The sequence below is a fragment of the Durio zibethinus genome, chromosome 11 (assembly GCF_047325235.1).
Source record: "Durio zibethinus cultivar Kanyao isolate XHJ-2024 chromosome 11, ASM4732523v1, whole genome shotgun sequence".
NCBI classification, from domain to species: domain Eukaryota; kingdom Viridiplantae; phylum Streptophyta; class Magnoliopsida; order Malvales; family Malvaceae; genus Durio; species Durio zibethinus.
In genome coordinates, this window is record NC_143172.1 from 22,695,190 (window position 1) to 22,716,196 (window position 21,007).

The 21,007-nt window shown below is 30.3% G+C and overlaps 2 protein-coding genes across 2 annotated transcripts; one reads left to right on the forward strand and one right to left on the reverse strand.

Moving 5' to 3' along the window:
• Nucleotides 1–10,516: 10,516 nt before the first annotated feature.
• LOC111290258 (spermidine synthase 1-like) lies at nt 10,517–13,214 on the forward strand. The gene is made up of 9 exons (XM_022881582.2): nt 10,517–10,808; nt 11,196–11,272; nt 11,381–11,503; nt 11,641–11,745; nt 11,880–11,952; nt 12,077–12,148; nt 12,329–12,527; nt 12,650–12,776; nt 12,871–13,214. The coding sequence occupies exons 1-9, from the start codon at nt 10,598–10,600 to the stop codon at nt 12,931–12,933; spliced, it is 1,050 nt and encodes a 349-aa protein (XP_022737317.2). The 5' UTR covers nt 10,517–10,597; the 3' UTR covers nt 12,934–13,214.
• Nucleotides 13,215–14,570: 1,356 nt separating this feature from the next.
• Nucleotides 14,571–19,239, reverse strand: LOC111291107 (uncharacterized). The gene is made up of 4 exons (XM_022882694.2): nt 18,819–19,239; nt 17,922–18,002; nt 15,189–15,328; nt 14,571–15,089 (listed from the first exon to the last, which is right to left on the reverse strand). Exons 1-4 carry the CDS (start codon nt 19,131–19,133, stop codon nt 14,822–14,824), a joined length of 804 nt encoding a protein of 267 aa, XP_022738429.2. The 5' UTR covers nt 19,134–19,239; the 3' UTR covers nt 14,571–14,821.
• Nucleotides 19,240–21,007: the final 1,768 nt, after the last annotated feature.

Below are 21,007 nucleotides of genomic sequence, written 5' to 3' on the forward strand. Positions count from 1 at the left end.
AACATTTTTTTATCTTAGATCAAGATGAAAACTCCTTAAATATTGCAACACATCTTTCACTTTCCTATAATTGGTAGAGCTTTAAATACTCACTGAGAGTCTTTTTATAGTTAGGCCTGATCTCGATGACTATATTTAATTAAGATGTTATCTTATTCAAAACATTTTTTTTGAAAACTCATTTTAAAAAATACTATGCATGATATGCATGAACATAATATGTAATGAATGTATGATATGAATTACAAATTATGAATGCATGACAATTTATGAATGCTTTTAATAATGTAAAATGAAATTGTGGTTTAGGGTTTAAGGTTTGAGAGGTGATTTATGATTTAGGGTTTAAGGCTTAAAGTGTAGAATTTATGGTTTAAGGTTTTATGGAAATTATGCATGTGACAATTGCAAATTACAAAAATACTATTAATGATGGATGTGACAAAAGTATGACATGAGAACAAAATAATTACAAACCTAGATACTTGCAAAATTAAATTACAAACTAAGTTGTACATGTGAAATCAAAGGAAAAAATGAATCAAACATAAAAATTTTCAAATTTTGGATGAACGTTCCACCAATTTTCCTTTAAAAAAACCAACCAAACAAACATAAAAAAGAGTCACTAAAACCAACCATCAAACAACTTTTTTTTCATTGGAAATTTGATTCAACACCTATGAAACATGAAAATCATAATAAATACATAATCCAACATATGAATTAAAGCAATAACCACTCATAAAATTAAGAGAGAGGCTCGACCAAACCAAGAACCTTTATAGTCAAACCTCTCATGCACTTTCATCATCACTTTTGCATTCTGTTTCACTTAAGTAAGCATTTATCATCACTATGTTCATCATTTGAAGACATCTATATTATGAGAGAAGTTTTATCAAGCAACTAATAAACTAAATGGAAACAAAATCATGGAGCCAAACATTCAACGCCAAACAAGATGCATATATCACATACAAGCTAAAATTTATGCAAATAACAAATAAACTTACCATTTAATCATCACAAGAAACTTTTGGAAGCAAGAAAAAATAAAATGAAACAAAATGAGGTTTGACCATGGTGAAAGAGAGGTTGGTTGAACCTCCAAGGTTACAAGATAGTAAAATTCTATTATAGCTTGTTATATATATTTATATATATATATATGTATATAATAAATCACCCTCATCTTATCAATATTCAAAAACAATTTATCATTATCACCTCTAATACTAATATAGTGTGTTGAAAGCTTTATGTACTTGCAATCTTATGAGTGAAGATTCCAATTCATAATAATATTTCAAAAGTGTTTTGCTAAAATAACCAAATCTCTAGATTGTTTGAATTATTTATTAAGAGTTAAGTCATAAAGTATCATTTTAATTAACATAATTATGAACATTGCGAGTTTCACTCATAGCATTATCTCAATGCTAAAATTCAAGATTTTATTGAGAGTCATCAATCGATTTGTTTATATCCTAGGAATTGATATTTCAATTTCAAAATTATAGTCTCGTTTTTACCAAAAATTTGGTTCGAAGATAATAAACAAGATATTAAAGGAATCAAAGCTCCAAATCTTGTGTGGGATAAACCTAGCCTCTACTTATCCATTTTAGACCAACACTTCGACTAGTTTATAAATTAAAAATTATGCCTATCTTTTTTGTTCTAGGTAAAAAAGAATGCATATGAATAATTTATATGTTTCATGTTCCAGCACATGCATTTAGAAAGATACATGTGAGATGGCAGTCTCAGGTAGTTTATCAACCATTAATAATACAACCACCATGCCATCAATCAATTTTACATAAATAAACAATTCATGCCTTATTACATAAAGCATGAAAGTGTAACTAGTGAAGAATGAAATGTAACCTAGTTTAAATGACATATTATAATTACAATTCAATAAAATGACTTTAGGGCATAATTAATACAACTCATTAGTCTTACATAATCTAGATGAAAAGATAATGTATGGTATGGCATGCTAGACATATATTTATATGGAAATATCCATTGCCTTTAACAATAAAGTAAATCTTAAGTTGGCTATTTGGCATACTAACATGCAATCCTAAGACTACATGATGTGTGATCATGGATGACATATTGACATGGTTATAATCTAAAGAGACACTTAAAATGCTTAATGGTTTTGAAGAATATACATAAGCAGATTTACCTAATACAAGATCTAATATAATAGTTATAAGTCTGAGTTTTGAGTTGAGTTAAGTTAAGCAAAGTTTTACCTTAACTCTTTGGATCATCGAGAAGAGATTTAGTTGGATCAAGATTCTTTGAAAAAATTTTAGTTTGAAAAAGACTTGTCAAAAAAAGTTTTGGTGGAACTGAAACTCTTTAAGAGAGTTTTTATGGAGCTAGAAATCTTTAAGAGAATTTTAGAATAACTTTGGATTCTTAAGGTAGAGTTTTGCTTGGACTTGAACTATTTGGATAAAGTTTTAGTGGAACTTTAACTTTTTAGAGAGTTTTAGTTGGATTGGGACTCATAAGGTAAAATTTTGGTTAGATTGTGACTTTTTGGATAAAGTTTTGCTTTAGTGTCTAGGCTGTAAGTGCTGCATTTGAGTGGTAGGGACAAGGTCCTAAAGATTGGTATGGAAAAGACAAGTGAAATAAAAGTGAAAGGGTTAATAAGATGCTATCGATTGGTTGGGGATGTATCAATCAACTAGGAGTCGTAACTGGTTTTTAAAGGTTTAAAAATAGTTAGATAGAGGGTCAAGGTAAAGCAGATGCTTAGGCTGGGGCTTAAGATTATCTAGGTGATTGGGAATGGTTGAGGAAAGTTTTTAGAAGGTTGAAAATATAGAGAATGAGGAGATTTCCTCATGTATTTAGGAATGATTTTTAGGAATCTTATAACTAAATTTCTTAGAAAGGGAGAAGAGAGTTGCTTACAGTATGTTGAATGAAGAACTCAATGGGATAATTAATAGTGAGAGGCTGAGTCTTGGATATAAGGATTGGACTCTGTCATATGAGAGATATAATTCTAAAGATTAATTATTAAGTAAAAAGTCACATTTATCACTCAAATTATCTTCATATGGGATTTATTTCAAATATTTATCCCCTAAAAAATCAATTATCCGTTGGTAATATCATTTTGGAAGGATAAATCCCCAAAATACAAAATTAATCTTGAAATTTGGCCAAAATAAGGTGGATCGATTGATTCAAGCAATTGTTGATTGGCACAACTCCATTTCCAAAATTGCAAATCTAATTTCAAATGGCCATAGCTTTCTCATCCTATGTCCATATTGACTAATTTATATACCGTTGGAAAGCTTAAGGAGTCTAAATTCTAAAGAAATTGATTTCACTAAAATATTCAAAGTATTTTACAAGATCTATGAAAAACACTAAAGGCATGTCAAATTTCAAAAAATGTTTCATATTTTAATCTTATTTTATTGAAATCCCAAAAATAAAAAATTAATCATGAAAATTGGACAAAACATAGTGGGCCAATCGACACACAATATTGTCAATCGACACTACTCGATTTCTAGCATCGCAGTCCTAAATTTAAATGGCCATAACTTTTTCATTTTATGTCCAAATTGAATGAAATATGTATCATTGGAAATCTTAAGAAGTCTAGATTCTAAAGAAACTAATTTCACTCAAAAATTCAAAGTTTTTTACAAGATATGCTAAAAATTTTAAAGGTATGTCAAATTTTAAGACATGCTTCATATTTTAGTCATATCTTATTAAATACTAATCATATTTGAACTTATAATATATCAAAAGAGAGAGAACTGAATGCTGTCTCCAACAATGTAAAGTTTGTTCAATATAATCCAAGTATTATAAAAGGTATGTGACTCAAAATTAGATAATATCAAATATCTGTATTTACTATAAAAACTGTCTTCAAACTCAAATTTGGTGAACAACTATTAATTGTCTTCAAAAAGGATTTAAAGGTAAATTTGAGGATAGTACATATTTACCGAGGAACACAATTGGAAAAAGTAAAAAATGTAAAGAAAGGCAGGTGTGACACCTGTTCAATAAAAACTAAAAAGAGATTTATCATTTGCTGAGGATATATGACGAAAAAAAAAAAGAGAGAGGAAGGGTCTAGAAGCTAAAAAAATAGAGGGAACAGCTGAAATTAGAGGAAGGGTCCCTTTCGTTTTGCTATGTTCTCTTCGTTTATTCTTTCTTTCCATTCTTCCTTTTCTTATTTTTGTTTCTCACCCGTGAAAGATGATTCGGTGTTGCAATAGAAAGAAGAAAAAAAAGAGATCCCCTATATCCTATCAAGTCTTTTCTTTTTCCTCGCATCCTCCATTTTTTCCTCTTCAGTTTTTCTATTTAATTAATTTGCTGCATTTCGCTTCCCTGATTTTTTTTTCTATTGTATTAAATATTTTTTGAAAGTACCACGTCTAATATTCCTTTATGTATTGATAGTGTTTGATGCTTGATTTTAGCAGCATGTGCCAATTTCAATTGTAGTTAGATGATAAACTCATCATGTATTCTATGTTTTCTAGGGTTACGTGCCTTCTTCGTGTTGTTTGGATTTTTTGGGCTCATATTTTATTGCTTCTCTCTCAATAGCAATGATCCTCGCGTAGCTAGATGCCAAAATTGCTGTTGTGGGTGGGGTATCTAAGATTGCTTTCATGCATCTATGGAAGTATGCTTTGCACTGGCGGTGGTTTTTGCTGTTATTTTTGCTATTTTGGGGATAGCTTATGGTTTCCTTGCTGCCACAATGGCAATACAGTCTCGATGGCAATGATCCACGCATGGCTGGATGCCAAAATTGCTGTTATGGGTGGGGTATCTTAGATTGCTTTCTTGCATCTATGGAAGTATGCTTTGCACTGCTGGTGGTTTTTGTTGTTATCTTTGCTATTTTGGGGATAGCTTATGGTTTCCTTGCTGCCACAATGGCAATACGGCGAATTTGGCAAAAAACACTACCACATTCATACTAAGAGGGAGCTTACTAAGCTATCATTGAAAGCTAGCCTTATAATTATATCTTTATTCATATTATTACTGATTAAACTGATTAAATCTCACATTGGTTTTTTGCTGGAGTACATAGTAGAGGATCTTCATGGCTCATATACCCCATCAAAACTTGATCCATAACACAAAAAACGCTTCAAAATAATGAAGCTATTGCAACGATGGATGAAGAGGTGAAAGCCATTTGAGTTATTTGAGTCTTTCAAATTATTCAGAATACAAAAGATACAATTTGTGGATTGCTCGACAACTTCGTCAAATAGAGTAAGGGGGAAAGAGCGCTTTTACAATATAGGAACATTTATGATAGATTTTTTTATGAGATTGATATCATCAATTGGTGTTTACGAATTACCAGCTTGGTCAACCCTCTATGGTTGAAGCTTGGTGTTGGACATGTAGTCCAATGTCTTAAAACATACCATATACAGACAAAGTGTGCATGTTTAAAAGGGTTTGTATATACATAAAAATTATTATGCAGATGCTTGTAGAAGCAACATATTTTGCCAATGATTTGAGTAATAATTGAGATTGCAGCAAATTTTGCTAAAATCTTTGTTGTTAAAAGAACCCAAAGTGTAATCAGATAGGCTTTATAATTTCATTGTTGTTGTGTATACGAGGAATCCTCATGGAGAATGAAAATCATAAGTGACTTTCACTTTTATTACAGGTCACTGTAAGAGAAGCTGCAAAGGCTATACAAGATGTTGGTAAAAGTTGGAAACTTTCTACTGTCACTGGTGAAATGGAAACTATATCTCGAATGGCATCATTGACAGAAGGGCAACCTATCCTAAGATCACCAGCCAAAAGTTGTAAGGTAATTTAACCCCCTTGCCTATTTGCCTCCTCAAAATTTTGCACCTAATCATCTACATTTCTTTGGTAAGCATGAGAAATATCGGATACTCTGCTTTGGCCAGCCTATCTTCCTGTTTAAATCGGGTGGATTTAGGATGCAGCATATCCTGATTTAGTTAGTTTACACTTGGTGCAAAGTTGAACTTATAAATCTACAACTCTGCCATCAAGAATGTAAGGTCATATTGGAATAGATTGATTTTAGATTTTCTTCCGATAGGAGAAAGAAGGGCATTAGTGGTTCATTATGGGACTATAATGAAATTTTGTCGTATTTAAGTACGAGTATAAATGTTCACATGTTGAAACCTTTGGTGAAAAAAATATTGGAATTTTGAAGGTCTAAACGTACGGTTTAAACAAAGCCTCCAAAGAACAAACACAAAGATGCTTGTAGAACATGTTCTATCGAATGAAAATCGCAATGGGTGCTATTTTAGTTAGTATTTGACCCTTTTTCCCCCAGCTAGATTTATGCTTTACCAATTATTGTTGCACTTGCATATGTTATTCAGTTGACAGTTTCACTGCATCATTCTTCTGTAGAGCGCAGAGCAGTGGTGCCTGGAGAGTTGTTTATGCAAAAACTTGATAAAGTCAATAAATCAGTAAAGGGTTGCACCAATATTTGTCACCCTTGGTGAAGTTTAACGTGTAACAGTTTTGATTTTCTTTTATAAAACTTCTAAAATGCTCCACCATATGTTGTTGCATGACTAAATTAAATCTAGATAGTTTGTTGCTTATACCAATTTAAATGTATGGCTCATCTTAAACATAATTTTTATATATTATGGTTGTATTATAACTTCAACCTTCTGATAACATACAATCTAAGCTAATGAAACTCACAAAAAAATATGGATAGAACTCTTTTATTATTATATTTTTTTTTAATATTTAAATTAATACACAATGGTATTTTACTCCTGCAAACAAATTAAGCTACGAGCTTGAAACCTGTTTAAGTAAAAGTTCTCTAAATGATTTCAAAATCAACTTTTTATACATAAGTATCACAGTCAAAAAAAATTCAATGTCCAAAAATATTTTCAAGTGTACGAAACCTTTTGAAAACCTCTATTACTAAAGTGAAAATTTTCGGGCTTACAATAATAATAATAATAATAATCAAACCAAAAGTCAAAATTTATAATTGTTTGAACATCAAAGTTTCTTCTGGAAGATTTTTAAGTTTCTTGTTGCTTGCTATTAACATAGTGGTAGGCCCAAAAATTTTTTGTGACTCCTTATGCGTTTTATGCAAAATCATTCTAAGATTAACAAGACCCTCCTAATTAATCATGAATCATAAAGATAGTACAAATCATACCACATAATAATATATTAGGAACAAAACTCGTATCCAAATCAAAAACTTGTGTTGATAAAAGAAAAAATATGTAAAGAAATGAAAGATGACGAGGTAACGTAGTCATTTTAATCAGGTGAAGCATACAGAAAGTATTTTCATGCAAGCAATGAAATGCATTAGCAATCCAAGATCATTGTTTAGCAGTGGGAGTGATGATATATCTATGTATTTTATTTGCAACCTAAGCTGTTGATCAACTCCTCGTTTAAATTGATTTCTGCCAGAATACCAATTAATCAAAATTTTAAAAACCATCTGGCAACGAATCAACTTCAGGAAATTGATTTGCTTATGGCTTTTTAAATTTTAAAAAATAATGAAAACCCCAATTTTAAGTTTTAACACTTACTGAACCAAAAAAAAAAAAAAAAAGCCAGATAACAAAATGAGTTTTAATTATAAACAGGTAAAAGTTCAATCTTTACATTTTCATGGCTTTTCATGATTCTAACTTTTTAAATAAGGGATGAAAAAAATAAATAAATGAATAAATAAATAAAATTTAGGAACTTCAAAGGGACGAAATAAGCTAGAGCCTAAACAATATGAAGATAAAGAAAAAAAAAAAGTTAAGACCTAAAAAGGAGAACAAAAAGGCGGGAGTGTCGCCATAAATATAAGAAATGACAGCGATGGCAAGTTAGCGTTTCAGGACTAAAGGTAGAAGGAGGTAGGTCTTTTCTCTTTCCAAATTGAGTAAATTGACTGCCCTTTTGAAAAGAAAAAGATAAATGTCTTGATTTTCCGTTGACACGTGACAATTTTTCCTTTGGTCAAGTTATTTTTCATGAAATAAACACTCAAAATTTTGAAAAAAAAAAAAATTATTTCAATGAAATAAACGGAGCATTAATTAGGACCTAAAATAGTAAAATGCCATCTGTTACATTAAAATAAAAAAATCATATGTTTCATCAACTTAAAACTTTGAATTGAAATAATTAATTATTCATCATGAACAACCTCTTCAACGGCTAGCAACTCTAACCTAAAATGAAAAACAAAATGAATTGAATATCTCTTTAGAAATGAATAGATGAGACAAGAAACAGACAAGTAATTGTGAAATTTTTAGTGGGATAGGGCTTAGACAACATGGATTTCATTCTTCTGGCTTCAGAAAAGAGTGACCTGCTTCAATTATTTGGAATGAAAATGCACGGTCGGGTCTCTAACCTCTTTCCAAATGAAAACGAAAAACATGATAAATATTTTGGCCAACCTGTCTGTTAGGATAACGCAGCTCATTTCCTGTCTTAATTTCGTCGGTGTATTTCTGGCCTTTCATAGATATATAATATTTAATTCACGTTCCTGTCCATTCCCAACACATCACTCTCTTCTTTTAATATTCAAGATTATCTATATTTAAACTTTAATCATTAAAATTAAAAATTCAACATCTTATCAGCATACCATCATTCTCTCTTACCTGCTTTAACGTTAATGTAAATTTCATATGAATTTGACTGTTATATAGTAAAGGTATTGACACAAACCAATAAAAAACATATTTATGTACCAAACATATATTGTATTATTAATCATGTTAACGATGATACTAAAAATGTAAGTGGGTTGAATTTAGGTAGGTTTTATTAATATTTGAAAATGTTTGTTCAAAGTTTGATTTCAAACATCCGTTAAAGTTAATTTATATTCAGTTTATTTAAATTTATAATTTAATATTTTAAAAGTTAATTAATATAATAGATGAGTTACAAAAAGTTTTAATTGTATTTTCTTTTTTTTTAATCTTTTATTTATCTTTCAAAGAACAACAATAGGGTTATTACTTAATGGTGTTCGAAGAAAATAACGCGAGTAAAAGAGATACAGATGAAGTATAAGAAAAGTTTATTTAAAATTTTTTTTAATTAAAAATAGATGAATTTATTTATATATATAATGTTTAAAAATTAAACAAATATTTCTTCCTCCAATTTTTTTTTCATTTTTATGTCTTAAAATTTATTCTTTTTAGTGTCCAATTCTTTTTATATTTTAAAAATAATTTTTGTGATTTTTATTTTTAATATTTAAATTTTTTATATATCAATTTCATGAAAATTAATAAAATAAAATTTTAATATAAAATACAATAAAATCAAAGATTTTGCCTTAAACTTCAATTAAATCAAATAAAGACGAGAAATAGTCTAGCTGGCTTCAGTACCTGCCCCTAGAGTTAAGTTTCAAACATTCTGATCGACCAATGGGCATTATTGCATTTAATCTTCAGCAACCAACCAGGGACCCCCAAGCGCCTCTTACCTGTTTCAGCTCCAACTTTTTAGCTTTTCTGGCAGTCGGCATTATTTGGTGTAATGACAGTACGGGCTCCAATGCTTCATTTAAAACAATTTTTTTTTCTTTTTGTCAGCCATTGAAATTAACCCATGTGGAATGGAGAAAAAATATATATTGACTAAGCAGAAGAAGCATGTCCATACAATCTCCAGAATCTGGTTGATTGGTAAAAATGAACTTGATTTGATCACTAGGAGAGTGGTAAAATTTTTTTAATGTTTTACTACCAATGCCACAAAATAAAAGAGCGGGCCAGGGCTGTCATGTCAGCCCATTATTGAGATAATAAAGCAGTAATGAAAGTTAGTATTGACGTTACCTTTTCAATGCAAATCACGTTACGTAATCGGGACCGCAGGGACAGTATTGGACACACACTGATATACCGATTCAAAAGTATCTGGGAACAAAAGATTCAGACCCCAAAATAGGCCCGCAAGTTGCAAATTCACTGGCCTGTGTTGTTCATTCAGAGAAAAAGACAAATACATTAATGTTTTTAGATAAAGATTGTGAAATTTGTTAAAATTATTAAATTAAAATTGAATTTAAAAAATTTTTATTATATAAATTAAATTTGTAAATGTTTTAATATAAATATATATATAGAATTTTGATATTTTTTTATTAAAAATTTTGATAAAATTTTTACTGTTAAGTAAAAATTAATTAAATTTAAATTATAAATATTATTTTTAATTATTTTTTATATATTATTAATCTATTTATTTAGTCCTATTAATCTATCAGTTTGAAATTTTTATTAATATTTTGATTAGGTATTTTTAGTAAAGAATTTTACAAAATTTATCTGAAAAACTTGTTTAAACTTTGCTTCAAGCAGAAGTGCCAACTTGCATGTTCAGCTGGTGCCAAAAAAATATCTTGGAGATTGGCCTATTTAATACCCTCATGCAAGACGCGGCTTGCAACAGCTAGCACATTGAGTAAGAGATCTCTGACATTGCAAAATTAGAGTTCAGTAAGGAAGGATTGATTATGCAAACAGAAAATGGTTTCGCTTTGGTTGACGTATCCACCAATTTACACGTGAAGGAAGTGGTTGCAGATAGTTTTGTGAGTGAATATAAGACCATCAAGTCCTCAGCAGCTGCTGATGATGATGATCTTGAGATACACTATAAATTAATTGCTGGTGCATCTGTTCAAATACCTGGGTGGTATGCTAATGTTCTCGAAGAATGGCCAGGTATATTTATTTTTTAATATTTGGTCCCAATGCCTACTTTTTGTATTTCAACTATTCAGCACGTGAAGGTATACATGTTGAAACATAATAATCTGAAAAGCCCCTTGTTATGAACTGTAAAAACCAAAATCTCCAGTTAGATTTTATAATGAAATTTCATCACATATGTACTACATCATTTTCAGCCCTATAGTGTCTATTGTGTATCATTTCAGCTTTTGTTTTTATACGTTGAATGTGTTGCTGTTTTCCTACCCATTTACAAATTGACTCTGTCGATAGACAAGCTAGTGACTGGTGAATAGAACTATAGAAGTAGTTGAGATTTAGTTGCTGATGTATGACCCAAGCAGTTGTTAATTTAAAGGGCTTTTACTTTGCATGCAGGGGAGGCCAAATTCTACAAAATAGAAAAGATCTTGTTTCATGGAAAGTCAGAATACCAGGAACTTTTGGTATTTCAGGTACTATGAAATGAAATCACAGAGAAAAAGAAAGTTTCCAAAAATAAACAAACCAGATTAGTACTCATGTTGCTGGTAATTCTTTACAAATGTTTTCTTTGTATGTAGTCGCCAGAACATGGCAAGATTGTCATCCTCGATGGATCTCTTCAACTCACCGAGCGGGATGAATTTGCTTACCAAGAAATGCTCACTCACCTTCCTCTTTGCTCCATTCCAAATCCAAAGAAGGTTCCCCACAAAGACCAATGTTTTCTTTTTCTTTTTTTTTTGCTGAATTCTTTAAAAAGCTGTCTACAGGCTTCCAACAAAAAGCTCAGGCATGACTTGCAACTGAAACTAAAACTTCAATTTCCATCCCCTTTTAGGTTCTACTTATTGGGGGAGGAGATGGTGGTATTCTACGAGAACTATCCCGTCATCCTTCCGTTGAGCAGATAGATATTTGTGAACTTGACAAAATGGTGATCGACGTGAGTAAACCGAAGTTCATCTTACCATGTTTTGCAGGCTCCGAAGCCATTTTGAACTACTATTAATTAAGTGATCAAGTCGAGCTTGAAAAGTGAAATAATGGACGTTTTTGTGAATTCCTCAACTGTTTCAGGTTTACAAAAAATTCTTTCCCGATATAGCAGTTGGATACGAGGATCCCAGGGTGAATGTACATATAGGCAATGGTATGCAACTTGGCAGTTTGTATAGCTTGCTCTTGTTTGACCATAATTGAAAATTTTGTTTGGTTTTGTAGCTTCTTGGAGTGATTTTCTAGTTTTCTTACTTCTTTCAAAATAAAATTTGCAGGTGTCGAATTCATCAAGTCTGTTCCTCCAGCCACATATGACGTCATTATATTGGACGCATTCCAGGAGATGGGTATCTCTCATTTTCTCATTTTATACTAAGTATTTCCATATATATATATATATATATATTACCTATAATTGGTTTAAACTGCTAGGTCTTGTTCCCCAAAACTGGTCTATATTCAAAATACTGCTTTCAATATACTCTACTCAAGCTAAACATTCTTAATTATCTTATTCTAATATACAGGGCCCGTTGCAGTAGAACTCGGGGATAAACGCTTCCTGGAAGCAGTGGCAAAGGCTCTTCGCCCTGGGGGAGTCATGTCATGCCCAGCAGATGGTCCGTGGCAGAAAGATTTCAACCTCGCGCATACGATGGCAAATTGTAGCAAAGTATTCAAAGGATCTGTCAATTATGCTTGGACAACTGTTCCTGCATATCCTAGGCATGAACTTTAATTTGCAAACCCACAACTGTTTTTATAATTTTTTTGTCCTGAAAAATTCTTAATAATGAGTATATAAATTAATTGTGAGTGTGGATTCATTTGTCAAATTTCTTTTTCAGTGGGGTAATCGGATTCATGCTTTGCTCCACTGAAGGGCCAGCTGTAGACTTCAAACACCCAATAAATCCTTTAAATCCAGAAAATTTTGGTGTAGCAAAAGGACCACCCAAGTTTTACAACTCTGACGTAAGTCCCACCCAGTGTTCTTCACTGCTCCATCTTTTTTTTTTTGCCCTAATGAATTAATTCATTTATTCTTTTTTTTTCCTTATTATTGCAGATTCATGCTGCGGCATTCTGTCTACCATCTTTCACTATGAAGGTGATTGGTTCAAAAATCTGATCAGCTTGGCCTTTGCCATTATTTCCAGTTTTCATTTTAATAATTGAATAATCTCTCATGCACCCAAGTTAAGCTTTGAAACGAGTTGTTTAAGTACTGAAATTGATTAAAATGGTCGCAGAACTATTCAATTTTTGTGAATGCCAAAGCTCCATTCTGTTCTTTTCCCATGGCAATTACTGCATGGTTTGTTATAAACCTTTTTTCCTTTTGTACTTTAGGAAATTTATTACTTAAATAATTTTCCTTAAACAATTGATGAAGAGGAGCAAACGAGATAATAATGTGGACATTAATCACCCCTGAAGTTGACATATAGGTAGAGTTTATCATGTGAGGTCCAACGCATATTCTTAATATTAGGAGTAGTCATAAATCACATTGTGTACTATAGTAATGTTGGTACATTTTTTAAATTATTTTTTTAGATAAAATTTTAAGATTTAATAAGTTAAAATAAAATTTTAAGATTTATTTTTTTGTTTATCAGATCAATTCAACTTTGATCATCAGTTTTATTAAAATCATAAAATTAAAAAAAATTTAAAATTAAGATTTGTAAAGTTTGAATTTCAAAATTTTCAAATTATGTTTATAAAATTTTTTAATTTAAAATAATTTTTAAAAAAAAAATAATTAAAATTGAATTCATTTGACTAAAAAAATCAATAAAGATATACAAAATGAGACAGAAAAAATAATATTTTATAAATTAATATAAACAGTGACATTTGATATAGCATTGGAGATGAGTATTAGTAATGTACTATTGAAGATAATGAACTCTAGTTGGATAAAAGATTTTTTTTTTATTTTAAAAGAAAAACTTTGAATCTTATATTGATTATGTACTAAAATTTGATTGATATATAATTATTTATGTATTTTTATATTTGATTGGTATATAATTATCGATGCATTGTTAACATATAAAATATTTTTTGTTGAATAAAATTATGATTCATTATTGATAAAAATAATGATATCTTGTACATGGATATGAATCCCACGTTGGGATGATGACGAGTCAAATAAGAAAAGATTTTCGTTCGTTACAACTTCGATCAAATTTAAAAAAAATATATTTGGCATTTACCTAATTTGATATTGAATTATAATTTTATATTCAACTCCGACCTTATTTATATAATTCGTGTTTGATTTGAAATTAATTTAATAATTTTAATATAATATTATATTTATAAAAATATTAATTTTTAAATTAAATAATATCTCACTTATATATAAATATAATAATTTTATTAAATTAATATTTTAAATTAAAATATTAAATAATAATTTTATTAATATATATACATATATAAATATAAAATTAAATAAATAACAATATTTATATATTGTTACGGGGACTAATTCTTACCAAAGTTGGATTTCTGACATACTCATAAAATACGACTTGATCCTGTATCTGTTGTTGATTTGAATATGTTCAATTCTGTGATATTTCTCATCATCACAGAACCATCAGCAATTGCAGTTTCTCGAGGCAGAATCCAATTTTTTTAGCATAATATATGCTAAATCAATGAACGCACCAGTATTATTAGAAATTTTCCTTAATGCAAAGTAATTGTTACTATAGTCATATATGCCAAAGAAAATATGTGCTCACAATGGCAGAAGCTATGGCTTTCTGTATCAGACTCGTATGAAGAGTCTGTACACTATTTCCACATACAAAATTTCCCTCTTACAGGAAAACAAGAAGCAACGAACAATTTAACCACAACACATTACAATCTAGTGGTACCATTCCACAAGGCAATATGATGCTGCCTAACAGGATGCAGTGTTGAACAATCTGTAAACTTTCTCTATACATAGTAAGTATATCTAATTGGCAGGGGAGCAGCAATGATCACCTTTCTCAATGCTGATAATACAAATAAAGAGGGAGCTGCTCTGTACGAAGATCCTCAGAGTTCATGGACAAAATACAGAGACAGTGAGGAAGAAAAAAATATGTGGCCATAAATAGGAGGACTCCAAGATCAGCTTCTTCACCAACTGCAGGCCGACGAGGATTCACCCAATATATTTGGCTTGCACACCACAAGCAGTAGAGGCTAGCTATAATCAAAATAAGTTTCATGGATTGATATGATTGTTTTCTGGTGGACTTTGTCAACCTTGCTCTGCAAACAGGATAGCAGTACAATACCAGTTTATGAGGACCATACACAAAGCTGAAATAATAAGATCAAACAAACATATAAAATTTGATAAACAAGCACCTGTTGATGTAAAGGAAGCCACCAATTAAACAAGTGCATAACAATCCAACAACAATGACAGCATCTGGGTTGACAGGTGCACGGTTTATCCACCAACCAGTGCTCAATATCCACGTATACATGGATGAGTGTCCATTTTCCTGTATGTTTATATTTGCATAAGGTCTATAAACTTGTGCAAAAGAAATGTCGAAGATTAAATAAGATAAGACATTCAATGCAGCAAAACCAAAGACATGAAACTTTAACCCCTTCCAAGGGTTAGATTAATTAATATTATTACGGGGAAACTTCCTAGTTGGAAAAGGTTTAGTTTGTTGTTTGGTTGTAAGAGAAAATCTATACCCTAATTACTTGTATTTTCTTCTTGCCCTACCTTCACTACTATTCAATAATTAACAATGTTAGTCCAGAGAAGGATCAGATAAGAAACCTGACATCCACATTTTAGACTGTTTTAACAAGGTATCTTCACGTCACTCAGCATAATTCAAATAACAAGGCCTCTTAACATTTTTTGAATCTGAATATTGGTAATGTGGCCAAACTAGATGACATCTTGCATGGTAAACCAGCAATATGACAAGATGGCAGCCAACTCTTCTTGATCATCTCACCATTTTACATAGCAGCATTGTATGATATATGCCCAATGGCAAATGCTAGAACATAGAATTTGCAGTAATTCATCTCAAAGAAGCTACCAGATAAACAAATGAAAGCATGCTCATGAAAGCATTAATTGCTAGGTAAACGATCAAATAAAATACTAATATCTAACTATTTCAAGATGGAACAACCATGAAAAGAAGTATTCTAACTCCCCTTCTCCTGACTTAATTCATATTTTATAACTTCTTCCAAAGTCCAAACTGTTCCTTAACCAACCTTAGCCCCAATGTCCATTTTGCATTTTATCCCTGTGTGGGAAACACTTATTTACAGCTGGTTGTAATCTTATAATCTGTATATTTATATTTATATCTCTAGAATTAAGTGTTTGTATCCCTAGAATTAAGGACAAAAAATTAAAAAATTATGATAGACAATCCTTCAATTATAGGATCAGTTTTTAGGAAGATTTAGTTTCCTAGTTTAAACCCTAATTAGTTGTACATATACCTAAGGTGCTTGTATAATTCTTAATGAGCAGTTTTTTAATATACATTGAGTTTTTTCTCTTAGTTTTTCATACAGTTTCATTTCTTAATTTTTTCAAATGGTATCAGAGCTTTAGGCTCTTCTTGGGAAGCGAAATTTTCAGCCTTCATTGCTTACTTCTATTTTAGGCCTTCATTGCCAAACCCTGTTAAGGCCTTCATAGCCATTTTATTTTTCCCTTCTTTAGCCTTCATTGCTAAGAGTCATTTCTGATTATATCTTAAGACTTGTTTCAGTTCAAAGAAAGATATCACTACCACCCAATTTGAGGAGGTGTCAACTGAAAAAATCACCGAAGTACTACAAATATCTCGAAAACAAGGAGAGTTGGACAAAGAAGAGATTGAAAAGCTGAGAAGCCTATTGAAAACCCTTGAAAAGCCTACTGGGGTATATTCCTTGGGTAAGGTCTCTAGTTCAGGTAAAGCTTCTGGTTCTCATGGATTAAATGCCTCAGTTAAGCCTATTACGAGTTCTTGGCTCATTGACTTAGGAGCCACATACCATATGACACATTCCTCACATAAGTTTAGTACATATACCCTGTGTCCTAGTAATAAGAAAATTGTTGCTGCAAATGGTTCACTTACTATAATGGCAGGATTAGGTGATGTTCAAATTAATCTCTCGTTTGTTCTTAAAAATGTTCTTCATGTTCTTGGATTGTCTACTAATCTGATATCTATACAAAAACTTACAAGAGATATAAACTGCAAAGTGAAATGAGCATGCCTTTAGAAGCAGAAATTCATGAATAAGCAATGAACAGGCATTTATCTTCCTGATGAAATCTTAACAATAATATTCTAGCTCTTTGTTTGAGTATTTACACACTTCCATTCCATAGATCAAATTTCTTACCACCCTGCACATTATTGTGCCTACCAAGAGAACACGTTACACCATCTCTAATGAGCCATTGAATCAGAATTTTGTCACGAACATAGCTTTTATGCCTAATAAGTTCATCATGGCAGTCATATAATGAAACAGAATTCTACATCCTAAAGTATTTTGGCCCCCACCTAAAGTAATATTCAATGACCATGTTCATGTATTTGTTTATATACTATAGTGTTCAACATTTTAACATTCTAGAAACTTGATAATGGATGTATAGTCTCTGTTCTCTCCAAACCTGTCATTTGGTTAGATATGGGAAAGGATGATTTGAGCCGTGTTTCCATATTAAGCACTAAAAAATTTATTTACTATCGTTTCCTTCTCACTCTGTCTCAACAGTTTCTTCCCATTTAGCACTCAATAGTCAAGTCATAAACCCATGCAATCATAGCTAGCCCTCAAAACATAGTAATTTCAGCAATTCCATCTCTCAATACAAAAATAATTAGCCTTGTACCCTCCAAAAAAGAATCATCAACCATGAATCTCTTACAGTTTTCATCATTCTTGAAGCTTAGCAAATAAGTTCTATCTCAAACATCAATTTCCTCGTTTTGCACCAATTTCTAGCATCATTTTGCATCATCACCCTTACATGCTAATTACACAGAAAAAATAAATCGAACAAACTTAGCCACATGAATTGGAAACAAAATTTTTAAATTTTACCTCAAACAAGTGGTCAAGGAAAAAGTGTGACAAAGAACCCGCTGACATCAACAATAAGCACTGACTCCTTGAAAGTGGCACCTGCAAAATAAAATCCACACAGAACAAGACCTAGCATTGGCAACTGAATCAAATAGCATTGACCGAGCAACTTGTTCTTAAACAAAGGCAGTCAACTAATTTGATATTGAGCACCATTGCCATCAATCTGAAACATTGGCCAATCACAATTATTACAAGGTTGGTGCCATAAGCAACCAACTGAACAGTTCACCAAGAATTAGATTTCAATTCGCTTTACCTATGTATACTTTACATATTAAAGCAACGGGAAAATGTGAAGCTAATAGCTAAGTTGTGCAGGATACTAACATATCTTTGTTTTATTTTTCCAGTCTTAGAAATGAAAACAACATTAACAAAAGTTAACTATTTGGGTTGTGGTATGATGATTTAAACAGGATTTTGCTTTAAAGTCTCAGTTTTTTTCTCCTTTTTTTTTTCTTTCTTGATGCAATTTAGATAGGAATTCCTTTGAGATTGCCAAATTTCAGACCAGTCGGCAAAAGAAGATAAAATACCTTAAGAAGCTATGTGGAATATCCTAATTGAACTTGAGCAGGAAAGCAGAATGAAAAAACTTCAAGCTCAAATAAGCTCAATTAGACCCAAAACAACTATATGCTCCCAATCAATAAACAATAAAATAAAGCCAATCAAAAAATCCAACTTAACTAAATTTGCTACTGTAGAAAAAAAAAAGAATTAACCAACAAATCCAATATCAAAAATCCAGCTAGAACAAGCAATAATATATTTTCTATTTCCTACCATAAGAAATAACGCTTCAAAAAGGAAATAAGAATCTTTCTCCAATATAAAAGAAACTCAACTCACCCCAGAAACAGAATCAAGTAAACCTCTTCGCACCGAAACACTTGATACCCAAGAGTAGAAAACGCATAAAGGGAACCCCAGAATGAACACATAATAAAAAGGATGATGGATTGCATCAGCTAAAGAAGAGACAAAGGAAGAGCCAGCAAAGAAAGTAGAGCTTAGCCACTCTGAGAAGGAGCCTATGTCAGGGCCAAAGAAGGCGTTGAGAGTGTAAGTAAGGGTGTGGTGAGGGGAGAAACGCCCCTTGGTGAGGTGGGTCAGAGCTACGCCAGAGCTCATCGCATACATGAGGTGCGGACCTGGCCCTGGCATTTCCCTGGTGACGAATGCCGGGAACTGCGCTGGAATTTGTTGGGCGTTTTGACTCTTGGCTAGGTTTTTGGTTGGTTTAATGATATGTTTGCGTTTTGTCTTTTGATTTGAGATGGTTTTGTAAATAAATACTCTCTGTCCTAAAATAATTATCTCCTGTTGAATTTTTTGGGTCAAATTAATTCTACTTTAATTTTATTTTTTAAATATAATATTAAATTAAAATTTTTAAAAAATATGTTTTCAAAATTTTAAAATTCAAAGTTTACAAAATTTATTTTTATGAAAAATTTTTATTTTATTATTTTATTAAAAATAATAATCAAAATTGAGTTAATTTGACCAAAAATGTCAATAAAAAAATAATATTTTGGGATAGATAGAGTAATACCTACTAGTAGTAAAATTTAAATTAAATTGCAACAAGAAACTGACAAGAAGTTAGAATAATATAAATGGAATGTTCATGTCTGAATGTATTGTTTTTTCATTAATGAAAAAGTATTATTACCTGAATAGATTATTTTTAATTAAAAATTAACATGTAGTTTGATTTTAAATTTTATTACTTTTTGAGTGTGTTTGGTGTACATTTTAAGATAGAATAAGATAATATAAGATTATAAATTATATTATATTATTTTATCATATATTTAATATGTATAAAAATTAAAATTATAATAAAATGATTTTTATCTTCATCATGTTTGTTATATGTAAGACTAAAATGATGTCTGTTGCAGTTGAAAAGTGAAAGGACAAGAAAAGTGAAAGGATAAGCGGTGCGTGGGATTGACGAGAGGGGGTAGGGGAGGGAACTCCAAGCACAATTCTTCATAAATATTTTTATGAGGGGTAAGATGATTGTTTTTTTATTTTATTTTCGTTGCTCTCACTTTTCAACTCTACTAATTAAGAAAAGATATTTTCCATCCACTTTCTTATCAAGCACATATATGGAAAGAAATAACATGTTTTCTATCTTTCTACATTTTCCCTCCAATTTTTCATTTCTCTATTTTTTTTCACTTTACCGAGTAAAGCCTAAGATGAAGATAAAATGGTTTTTTTATTAATTAAAATTACTCCTTTTAAAGTACTAATAATTTAAATTTATAATTTTTTATATAAATGTGATTCTAAAAATTTTTAATCAAAAAATAGATATTTTATGATAACTTCTATAGATAAGAGCTAAATTTAATTTTTTTTAAAAATTATCTTTTATTAAAACTTAAATTTATTTTTTATGTAAAATATTTTTTATTATTTTCCTTTTATTTTCTTTCTTTTTCATTGCTTTTCTTCTTTGTATAATTTAAATTTAAAATAATTTATATGATTGAGAGCAAAAATAATTTTAAAAAATAATTGAGTTTTTCCAAAAATAATTATCAAAATTATAATTTTATCTATTTTTTTATTTTTCTTTTATTTTTTTTTTATTCTCCCTCACGGCAAAAGGAAAAGGGAAAAAAACAAAAGACAAAAGAGAGGAAAAAGAAGACAAAAAAGGAAAAATGAAAAGAGAAAAATAAGAAAAAACTTTTTTTTCTATTTAAATTTAATAATTCAAAATCTATTAACAAAATATTTAATTTAGAATAATTTTTATAGTTAAGAGTTAAATTTAGTTTTTTAAAAATAATTAAAATTTTGATTATTTCCAAGAATGTAAATTACTTTTCAAAAAATAAGTTTTTATCAAAACTATTTTTTTATTCGAAAGAAAAAATAAAGAAAAATGGGGGAAAAGCCAAAAAATGAAGAAGAGGAAAAAATAAAAGAAAAAGAAAAAGAGAGAAAAATTAAATAAAGAAAAAGAAGAAAAAATTAAAAAAAAATTTTGATTCACAATTAAATAATGACATTTG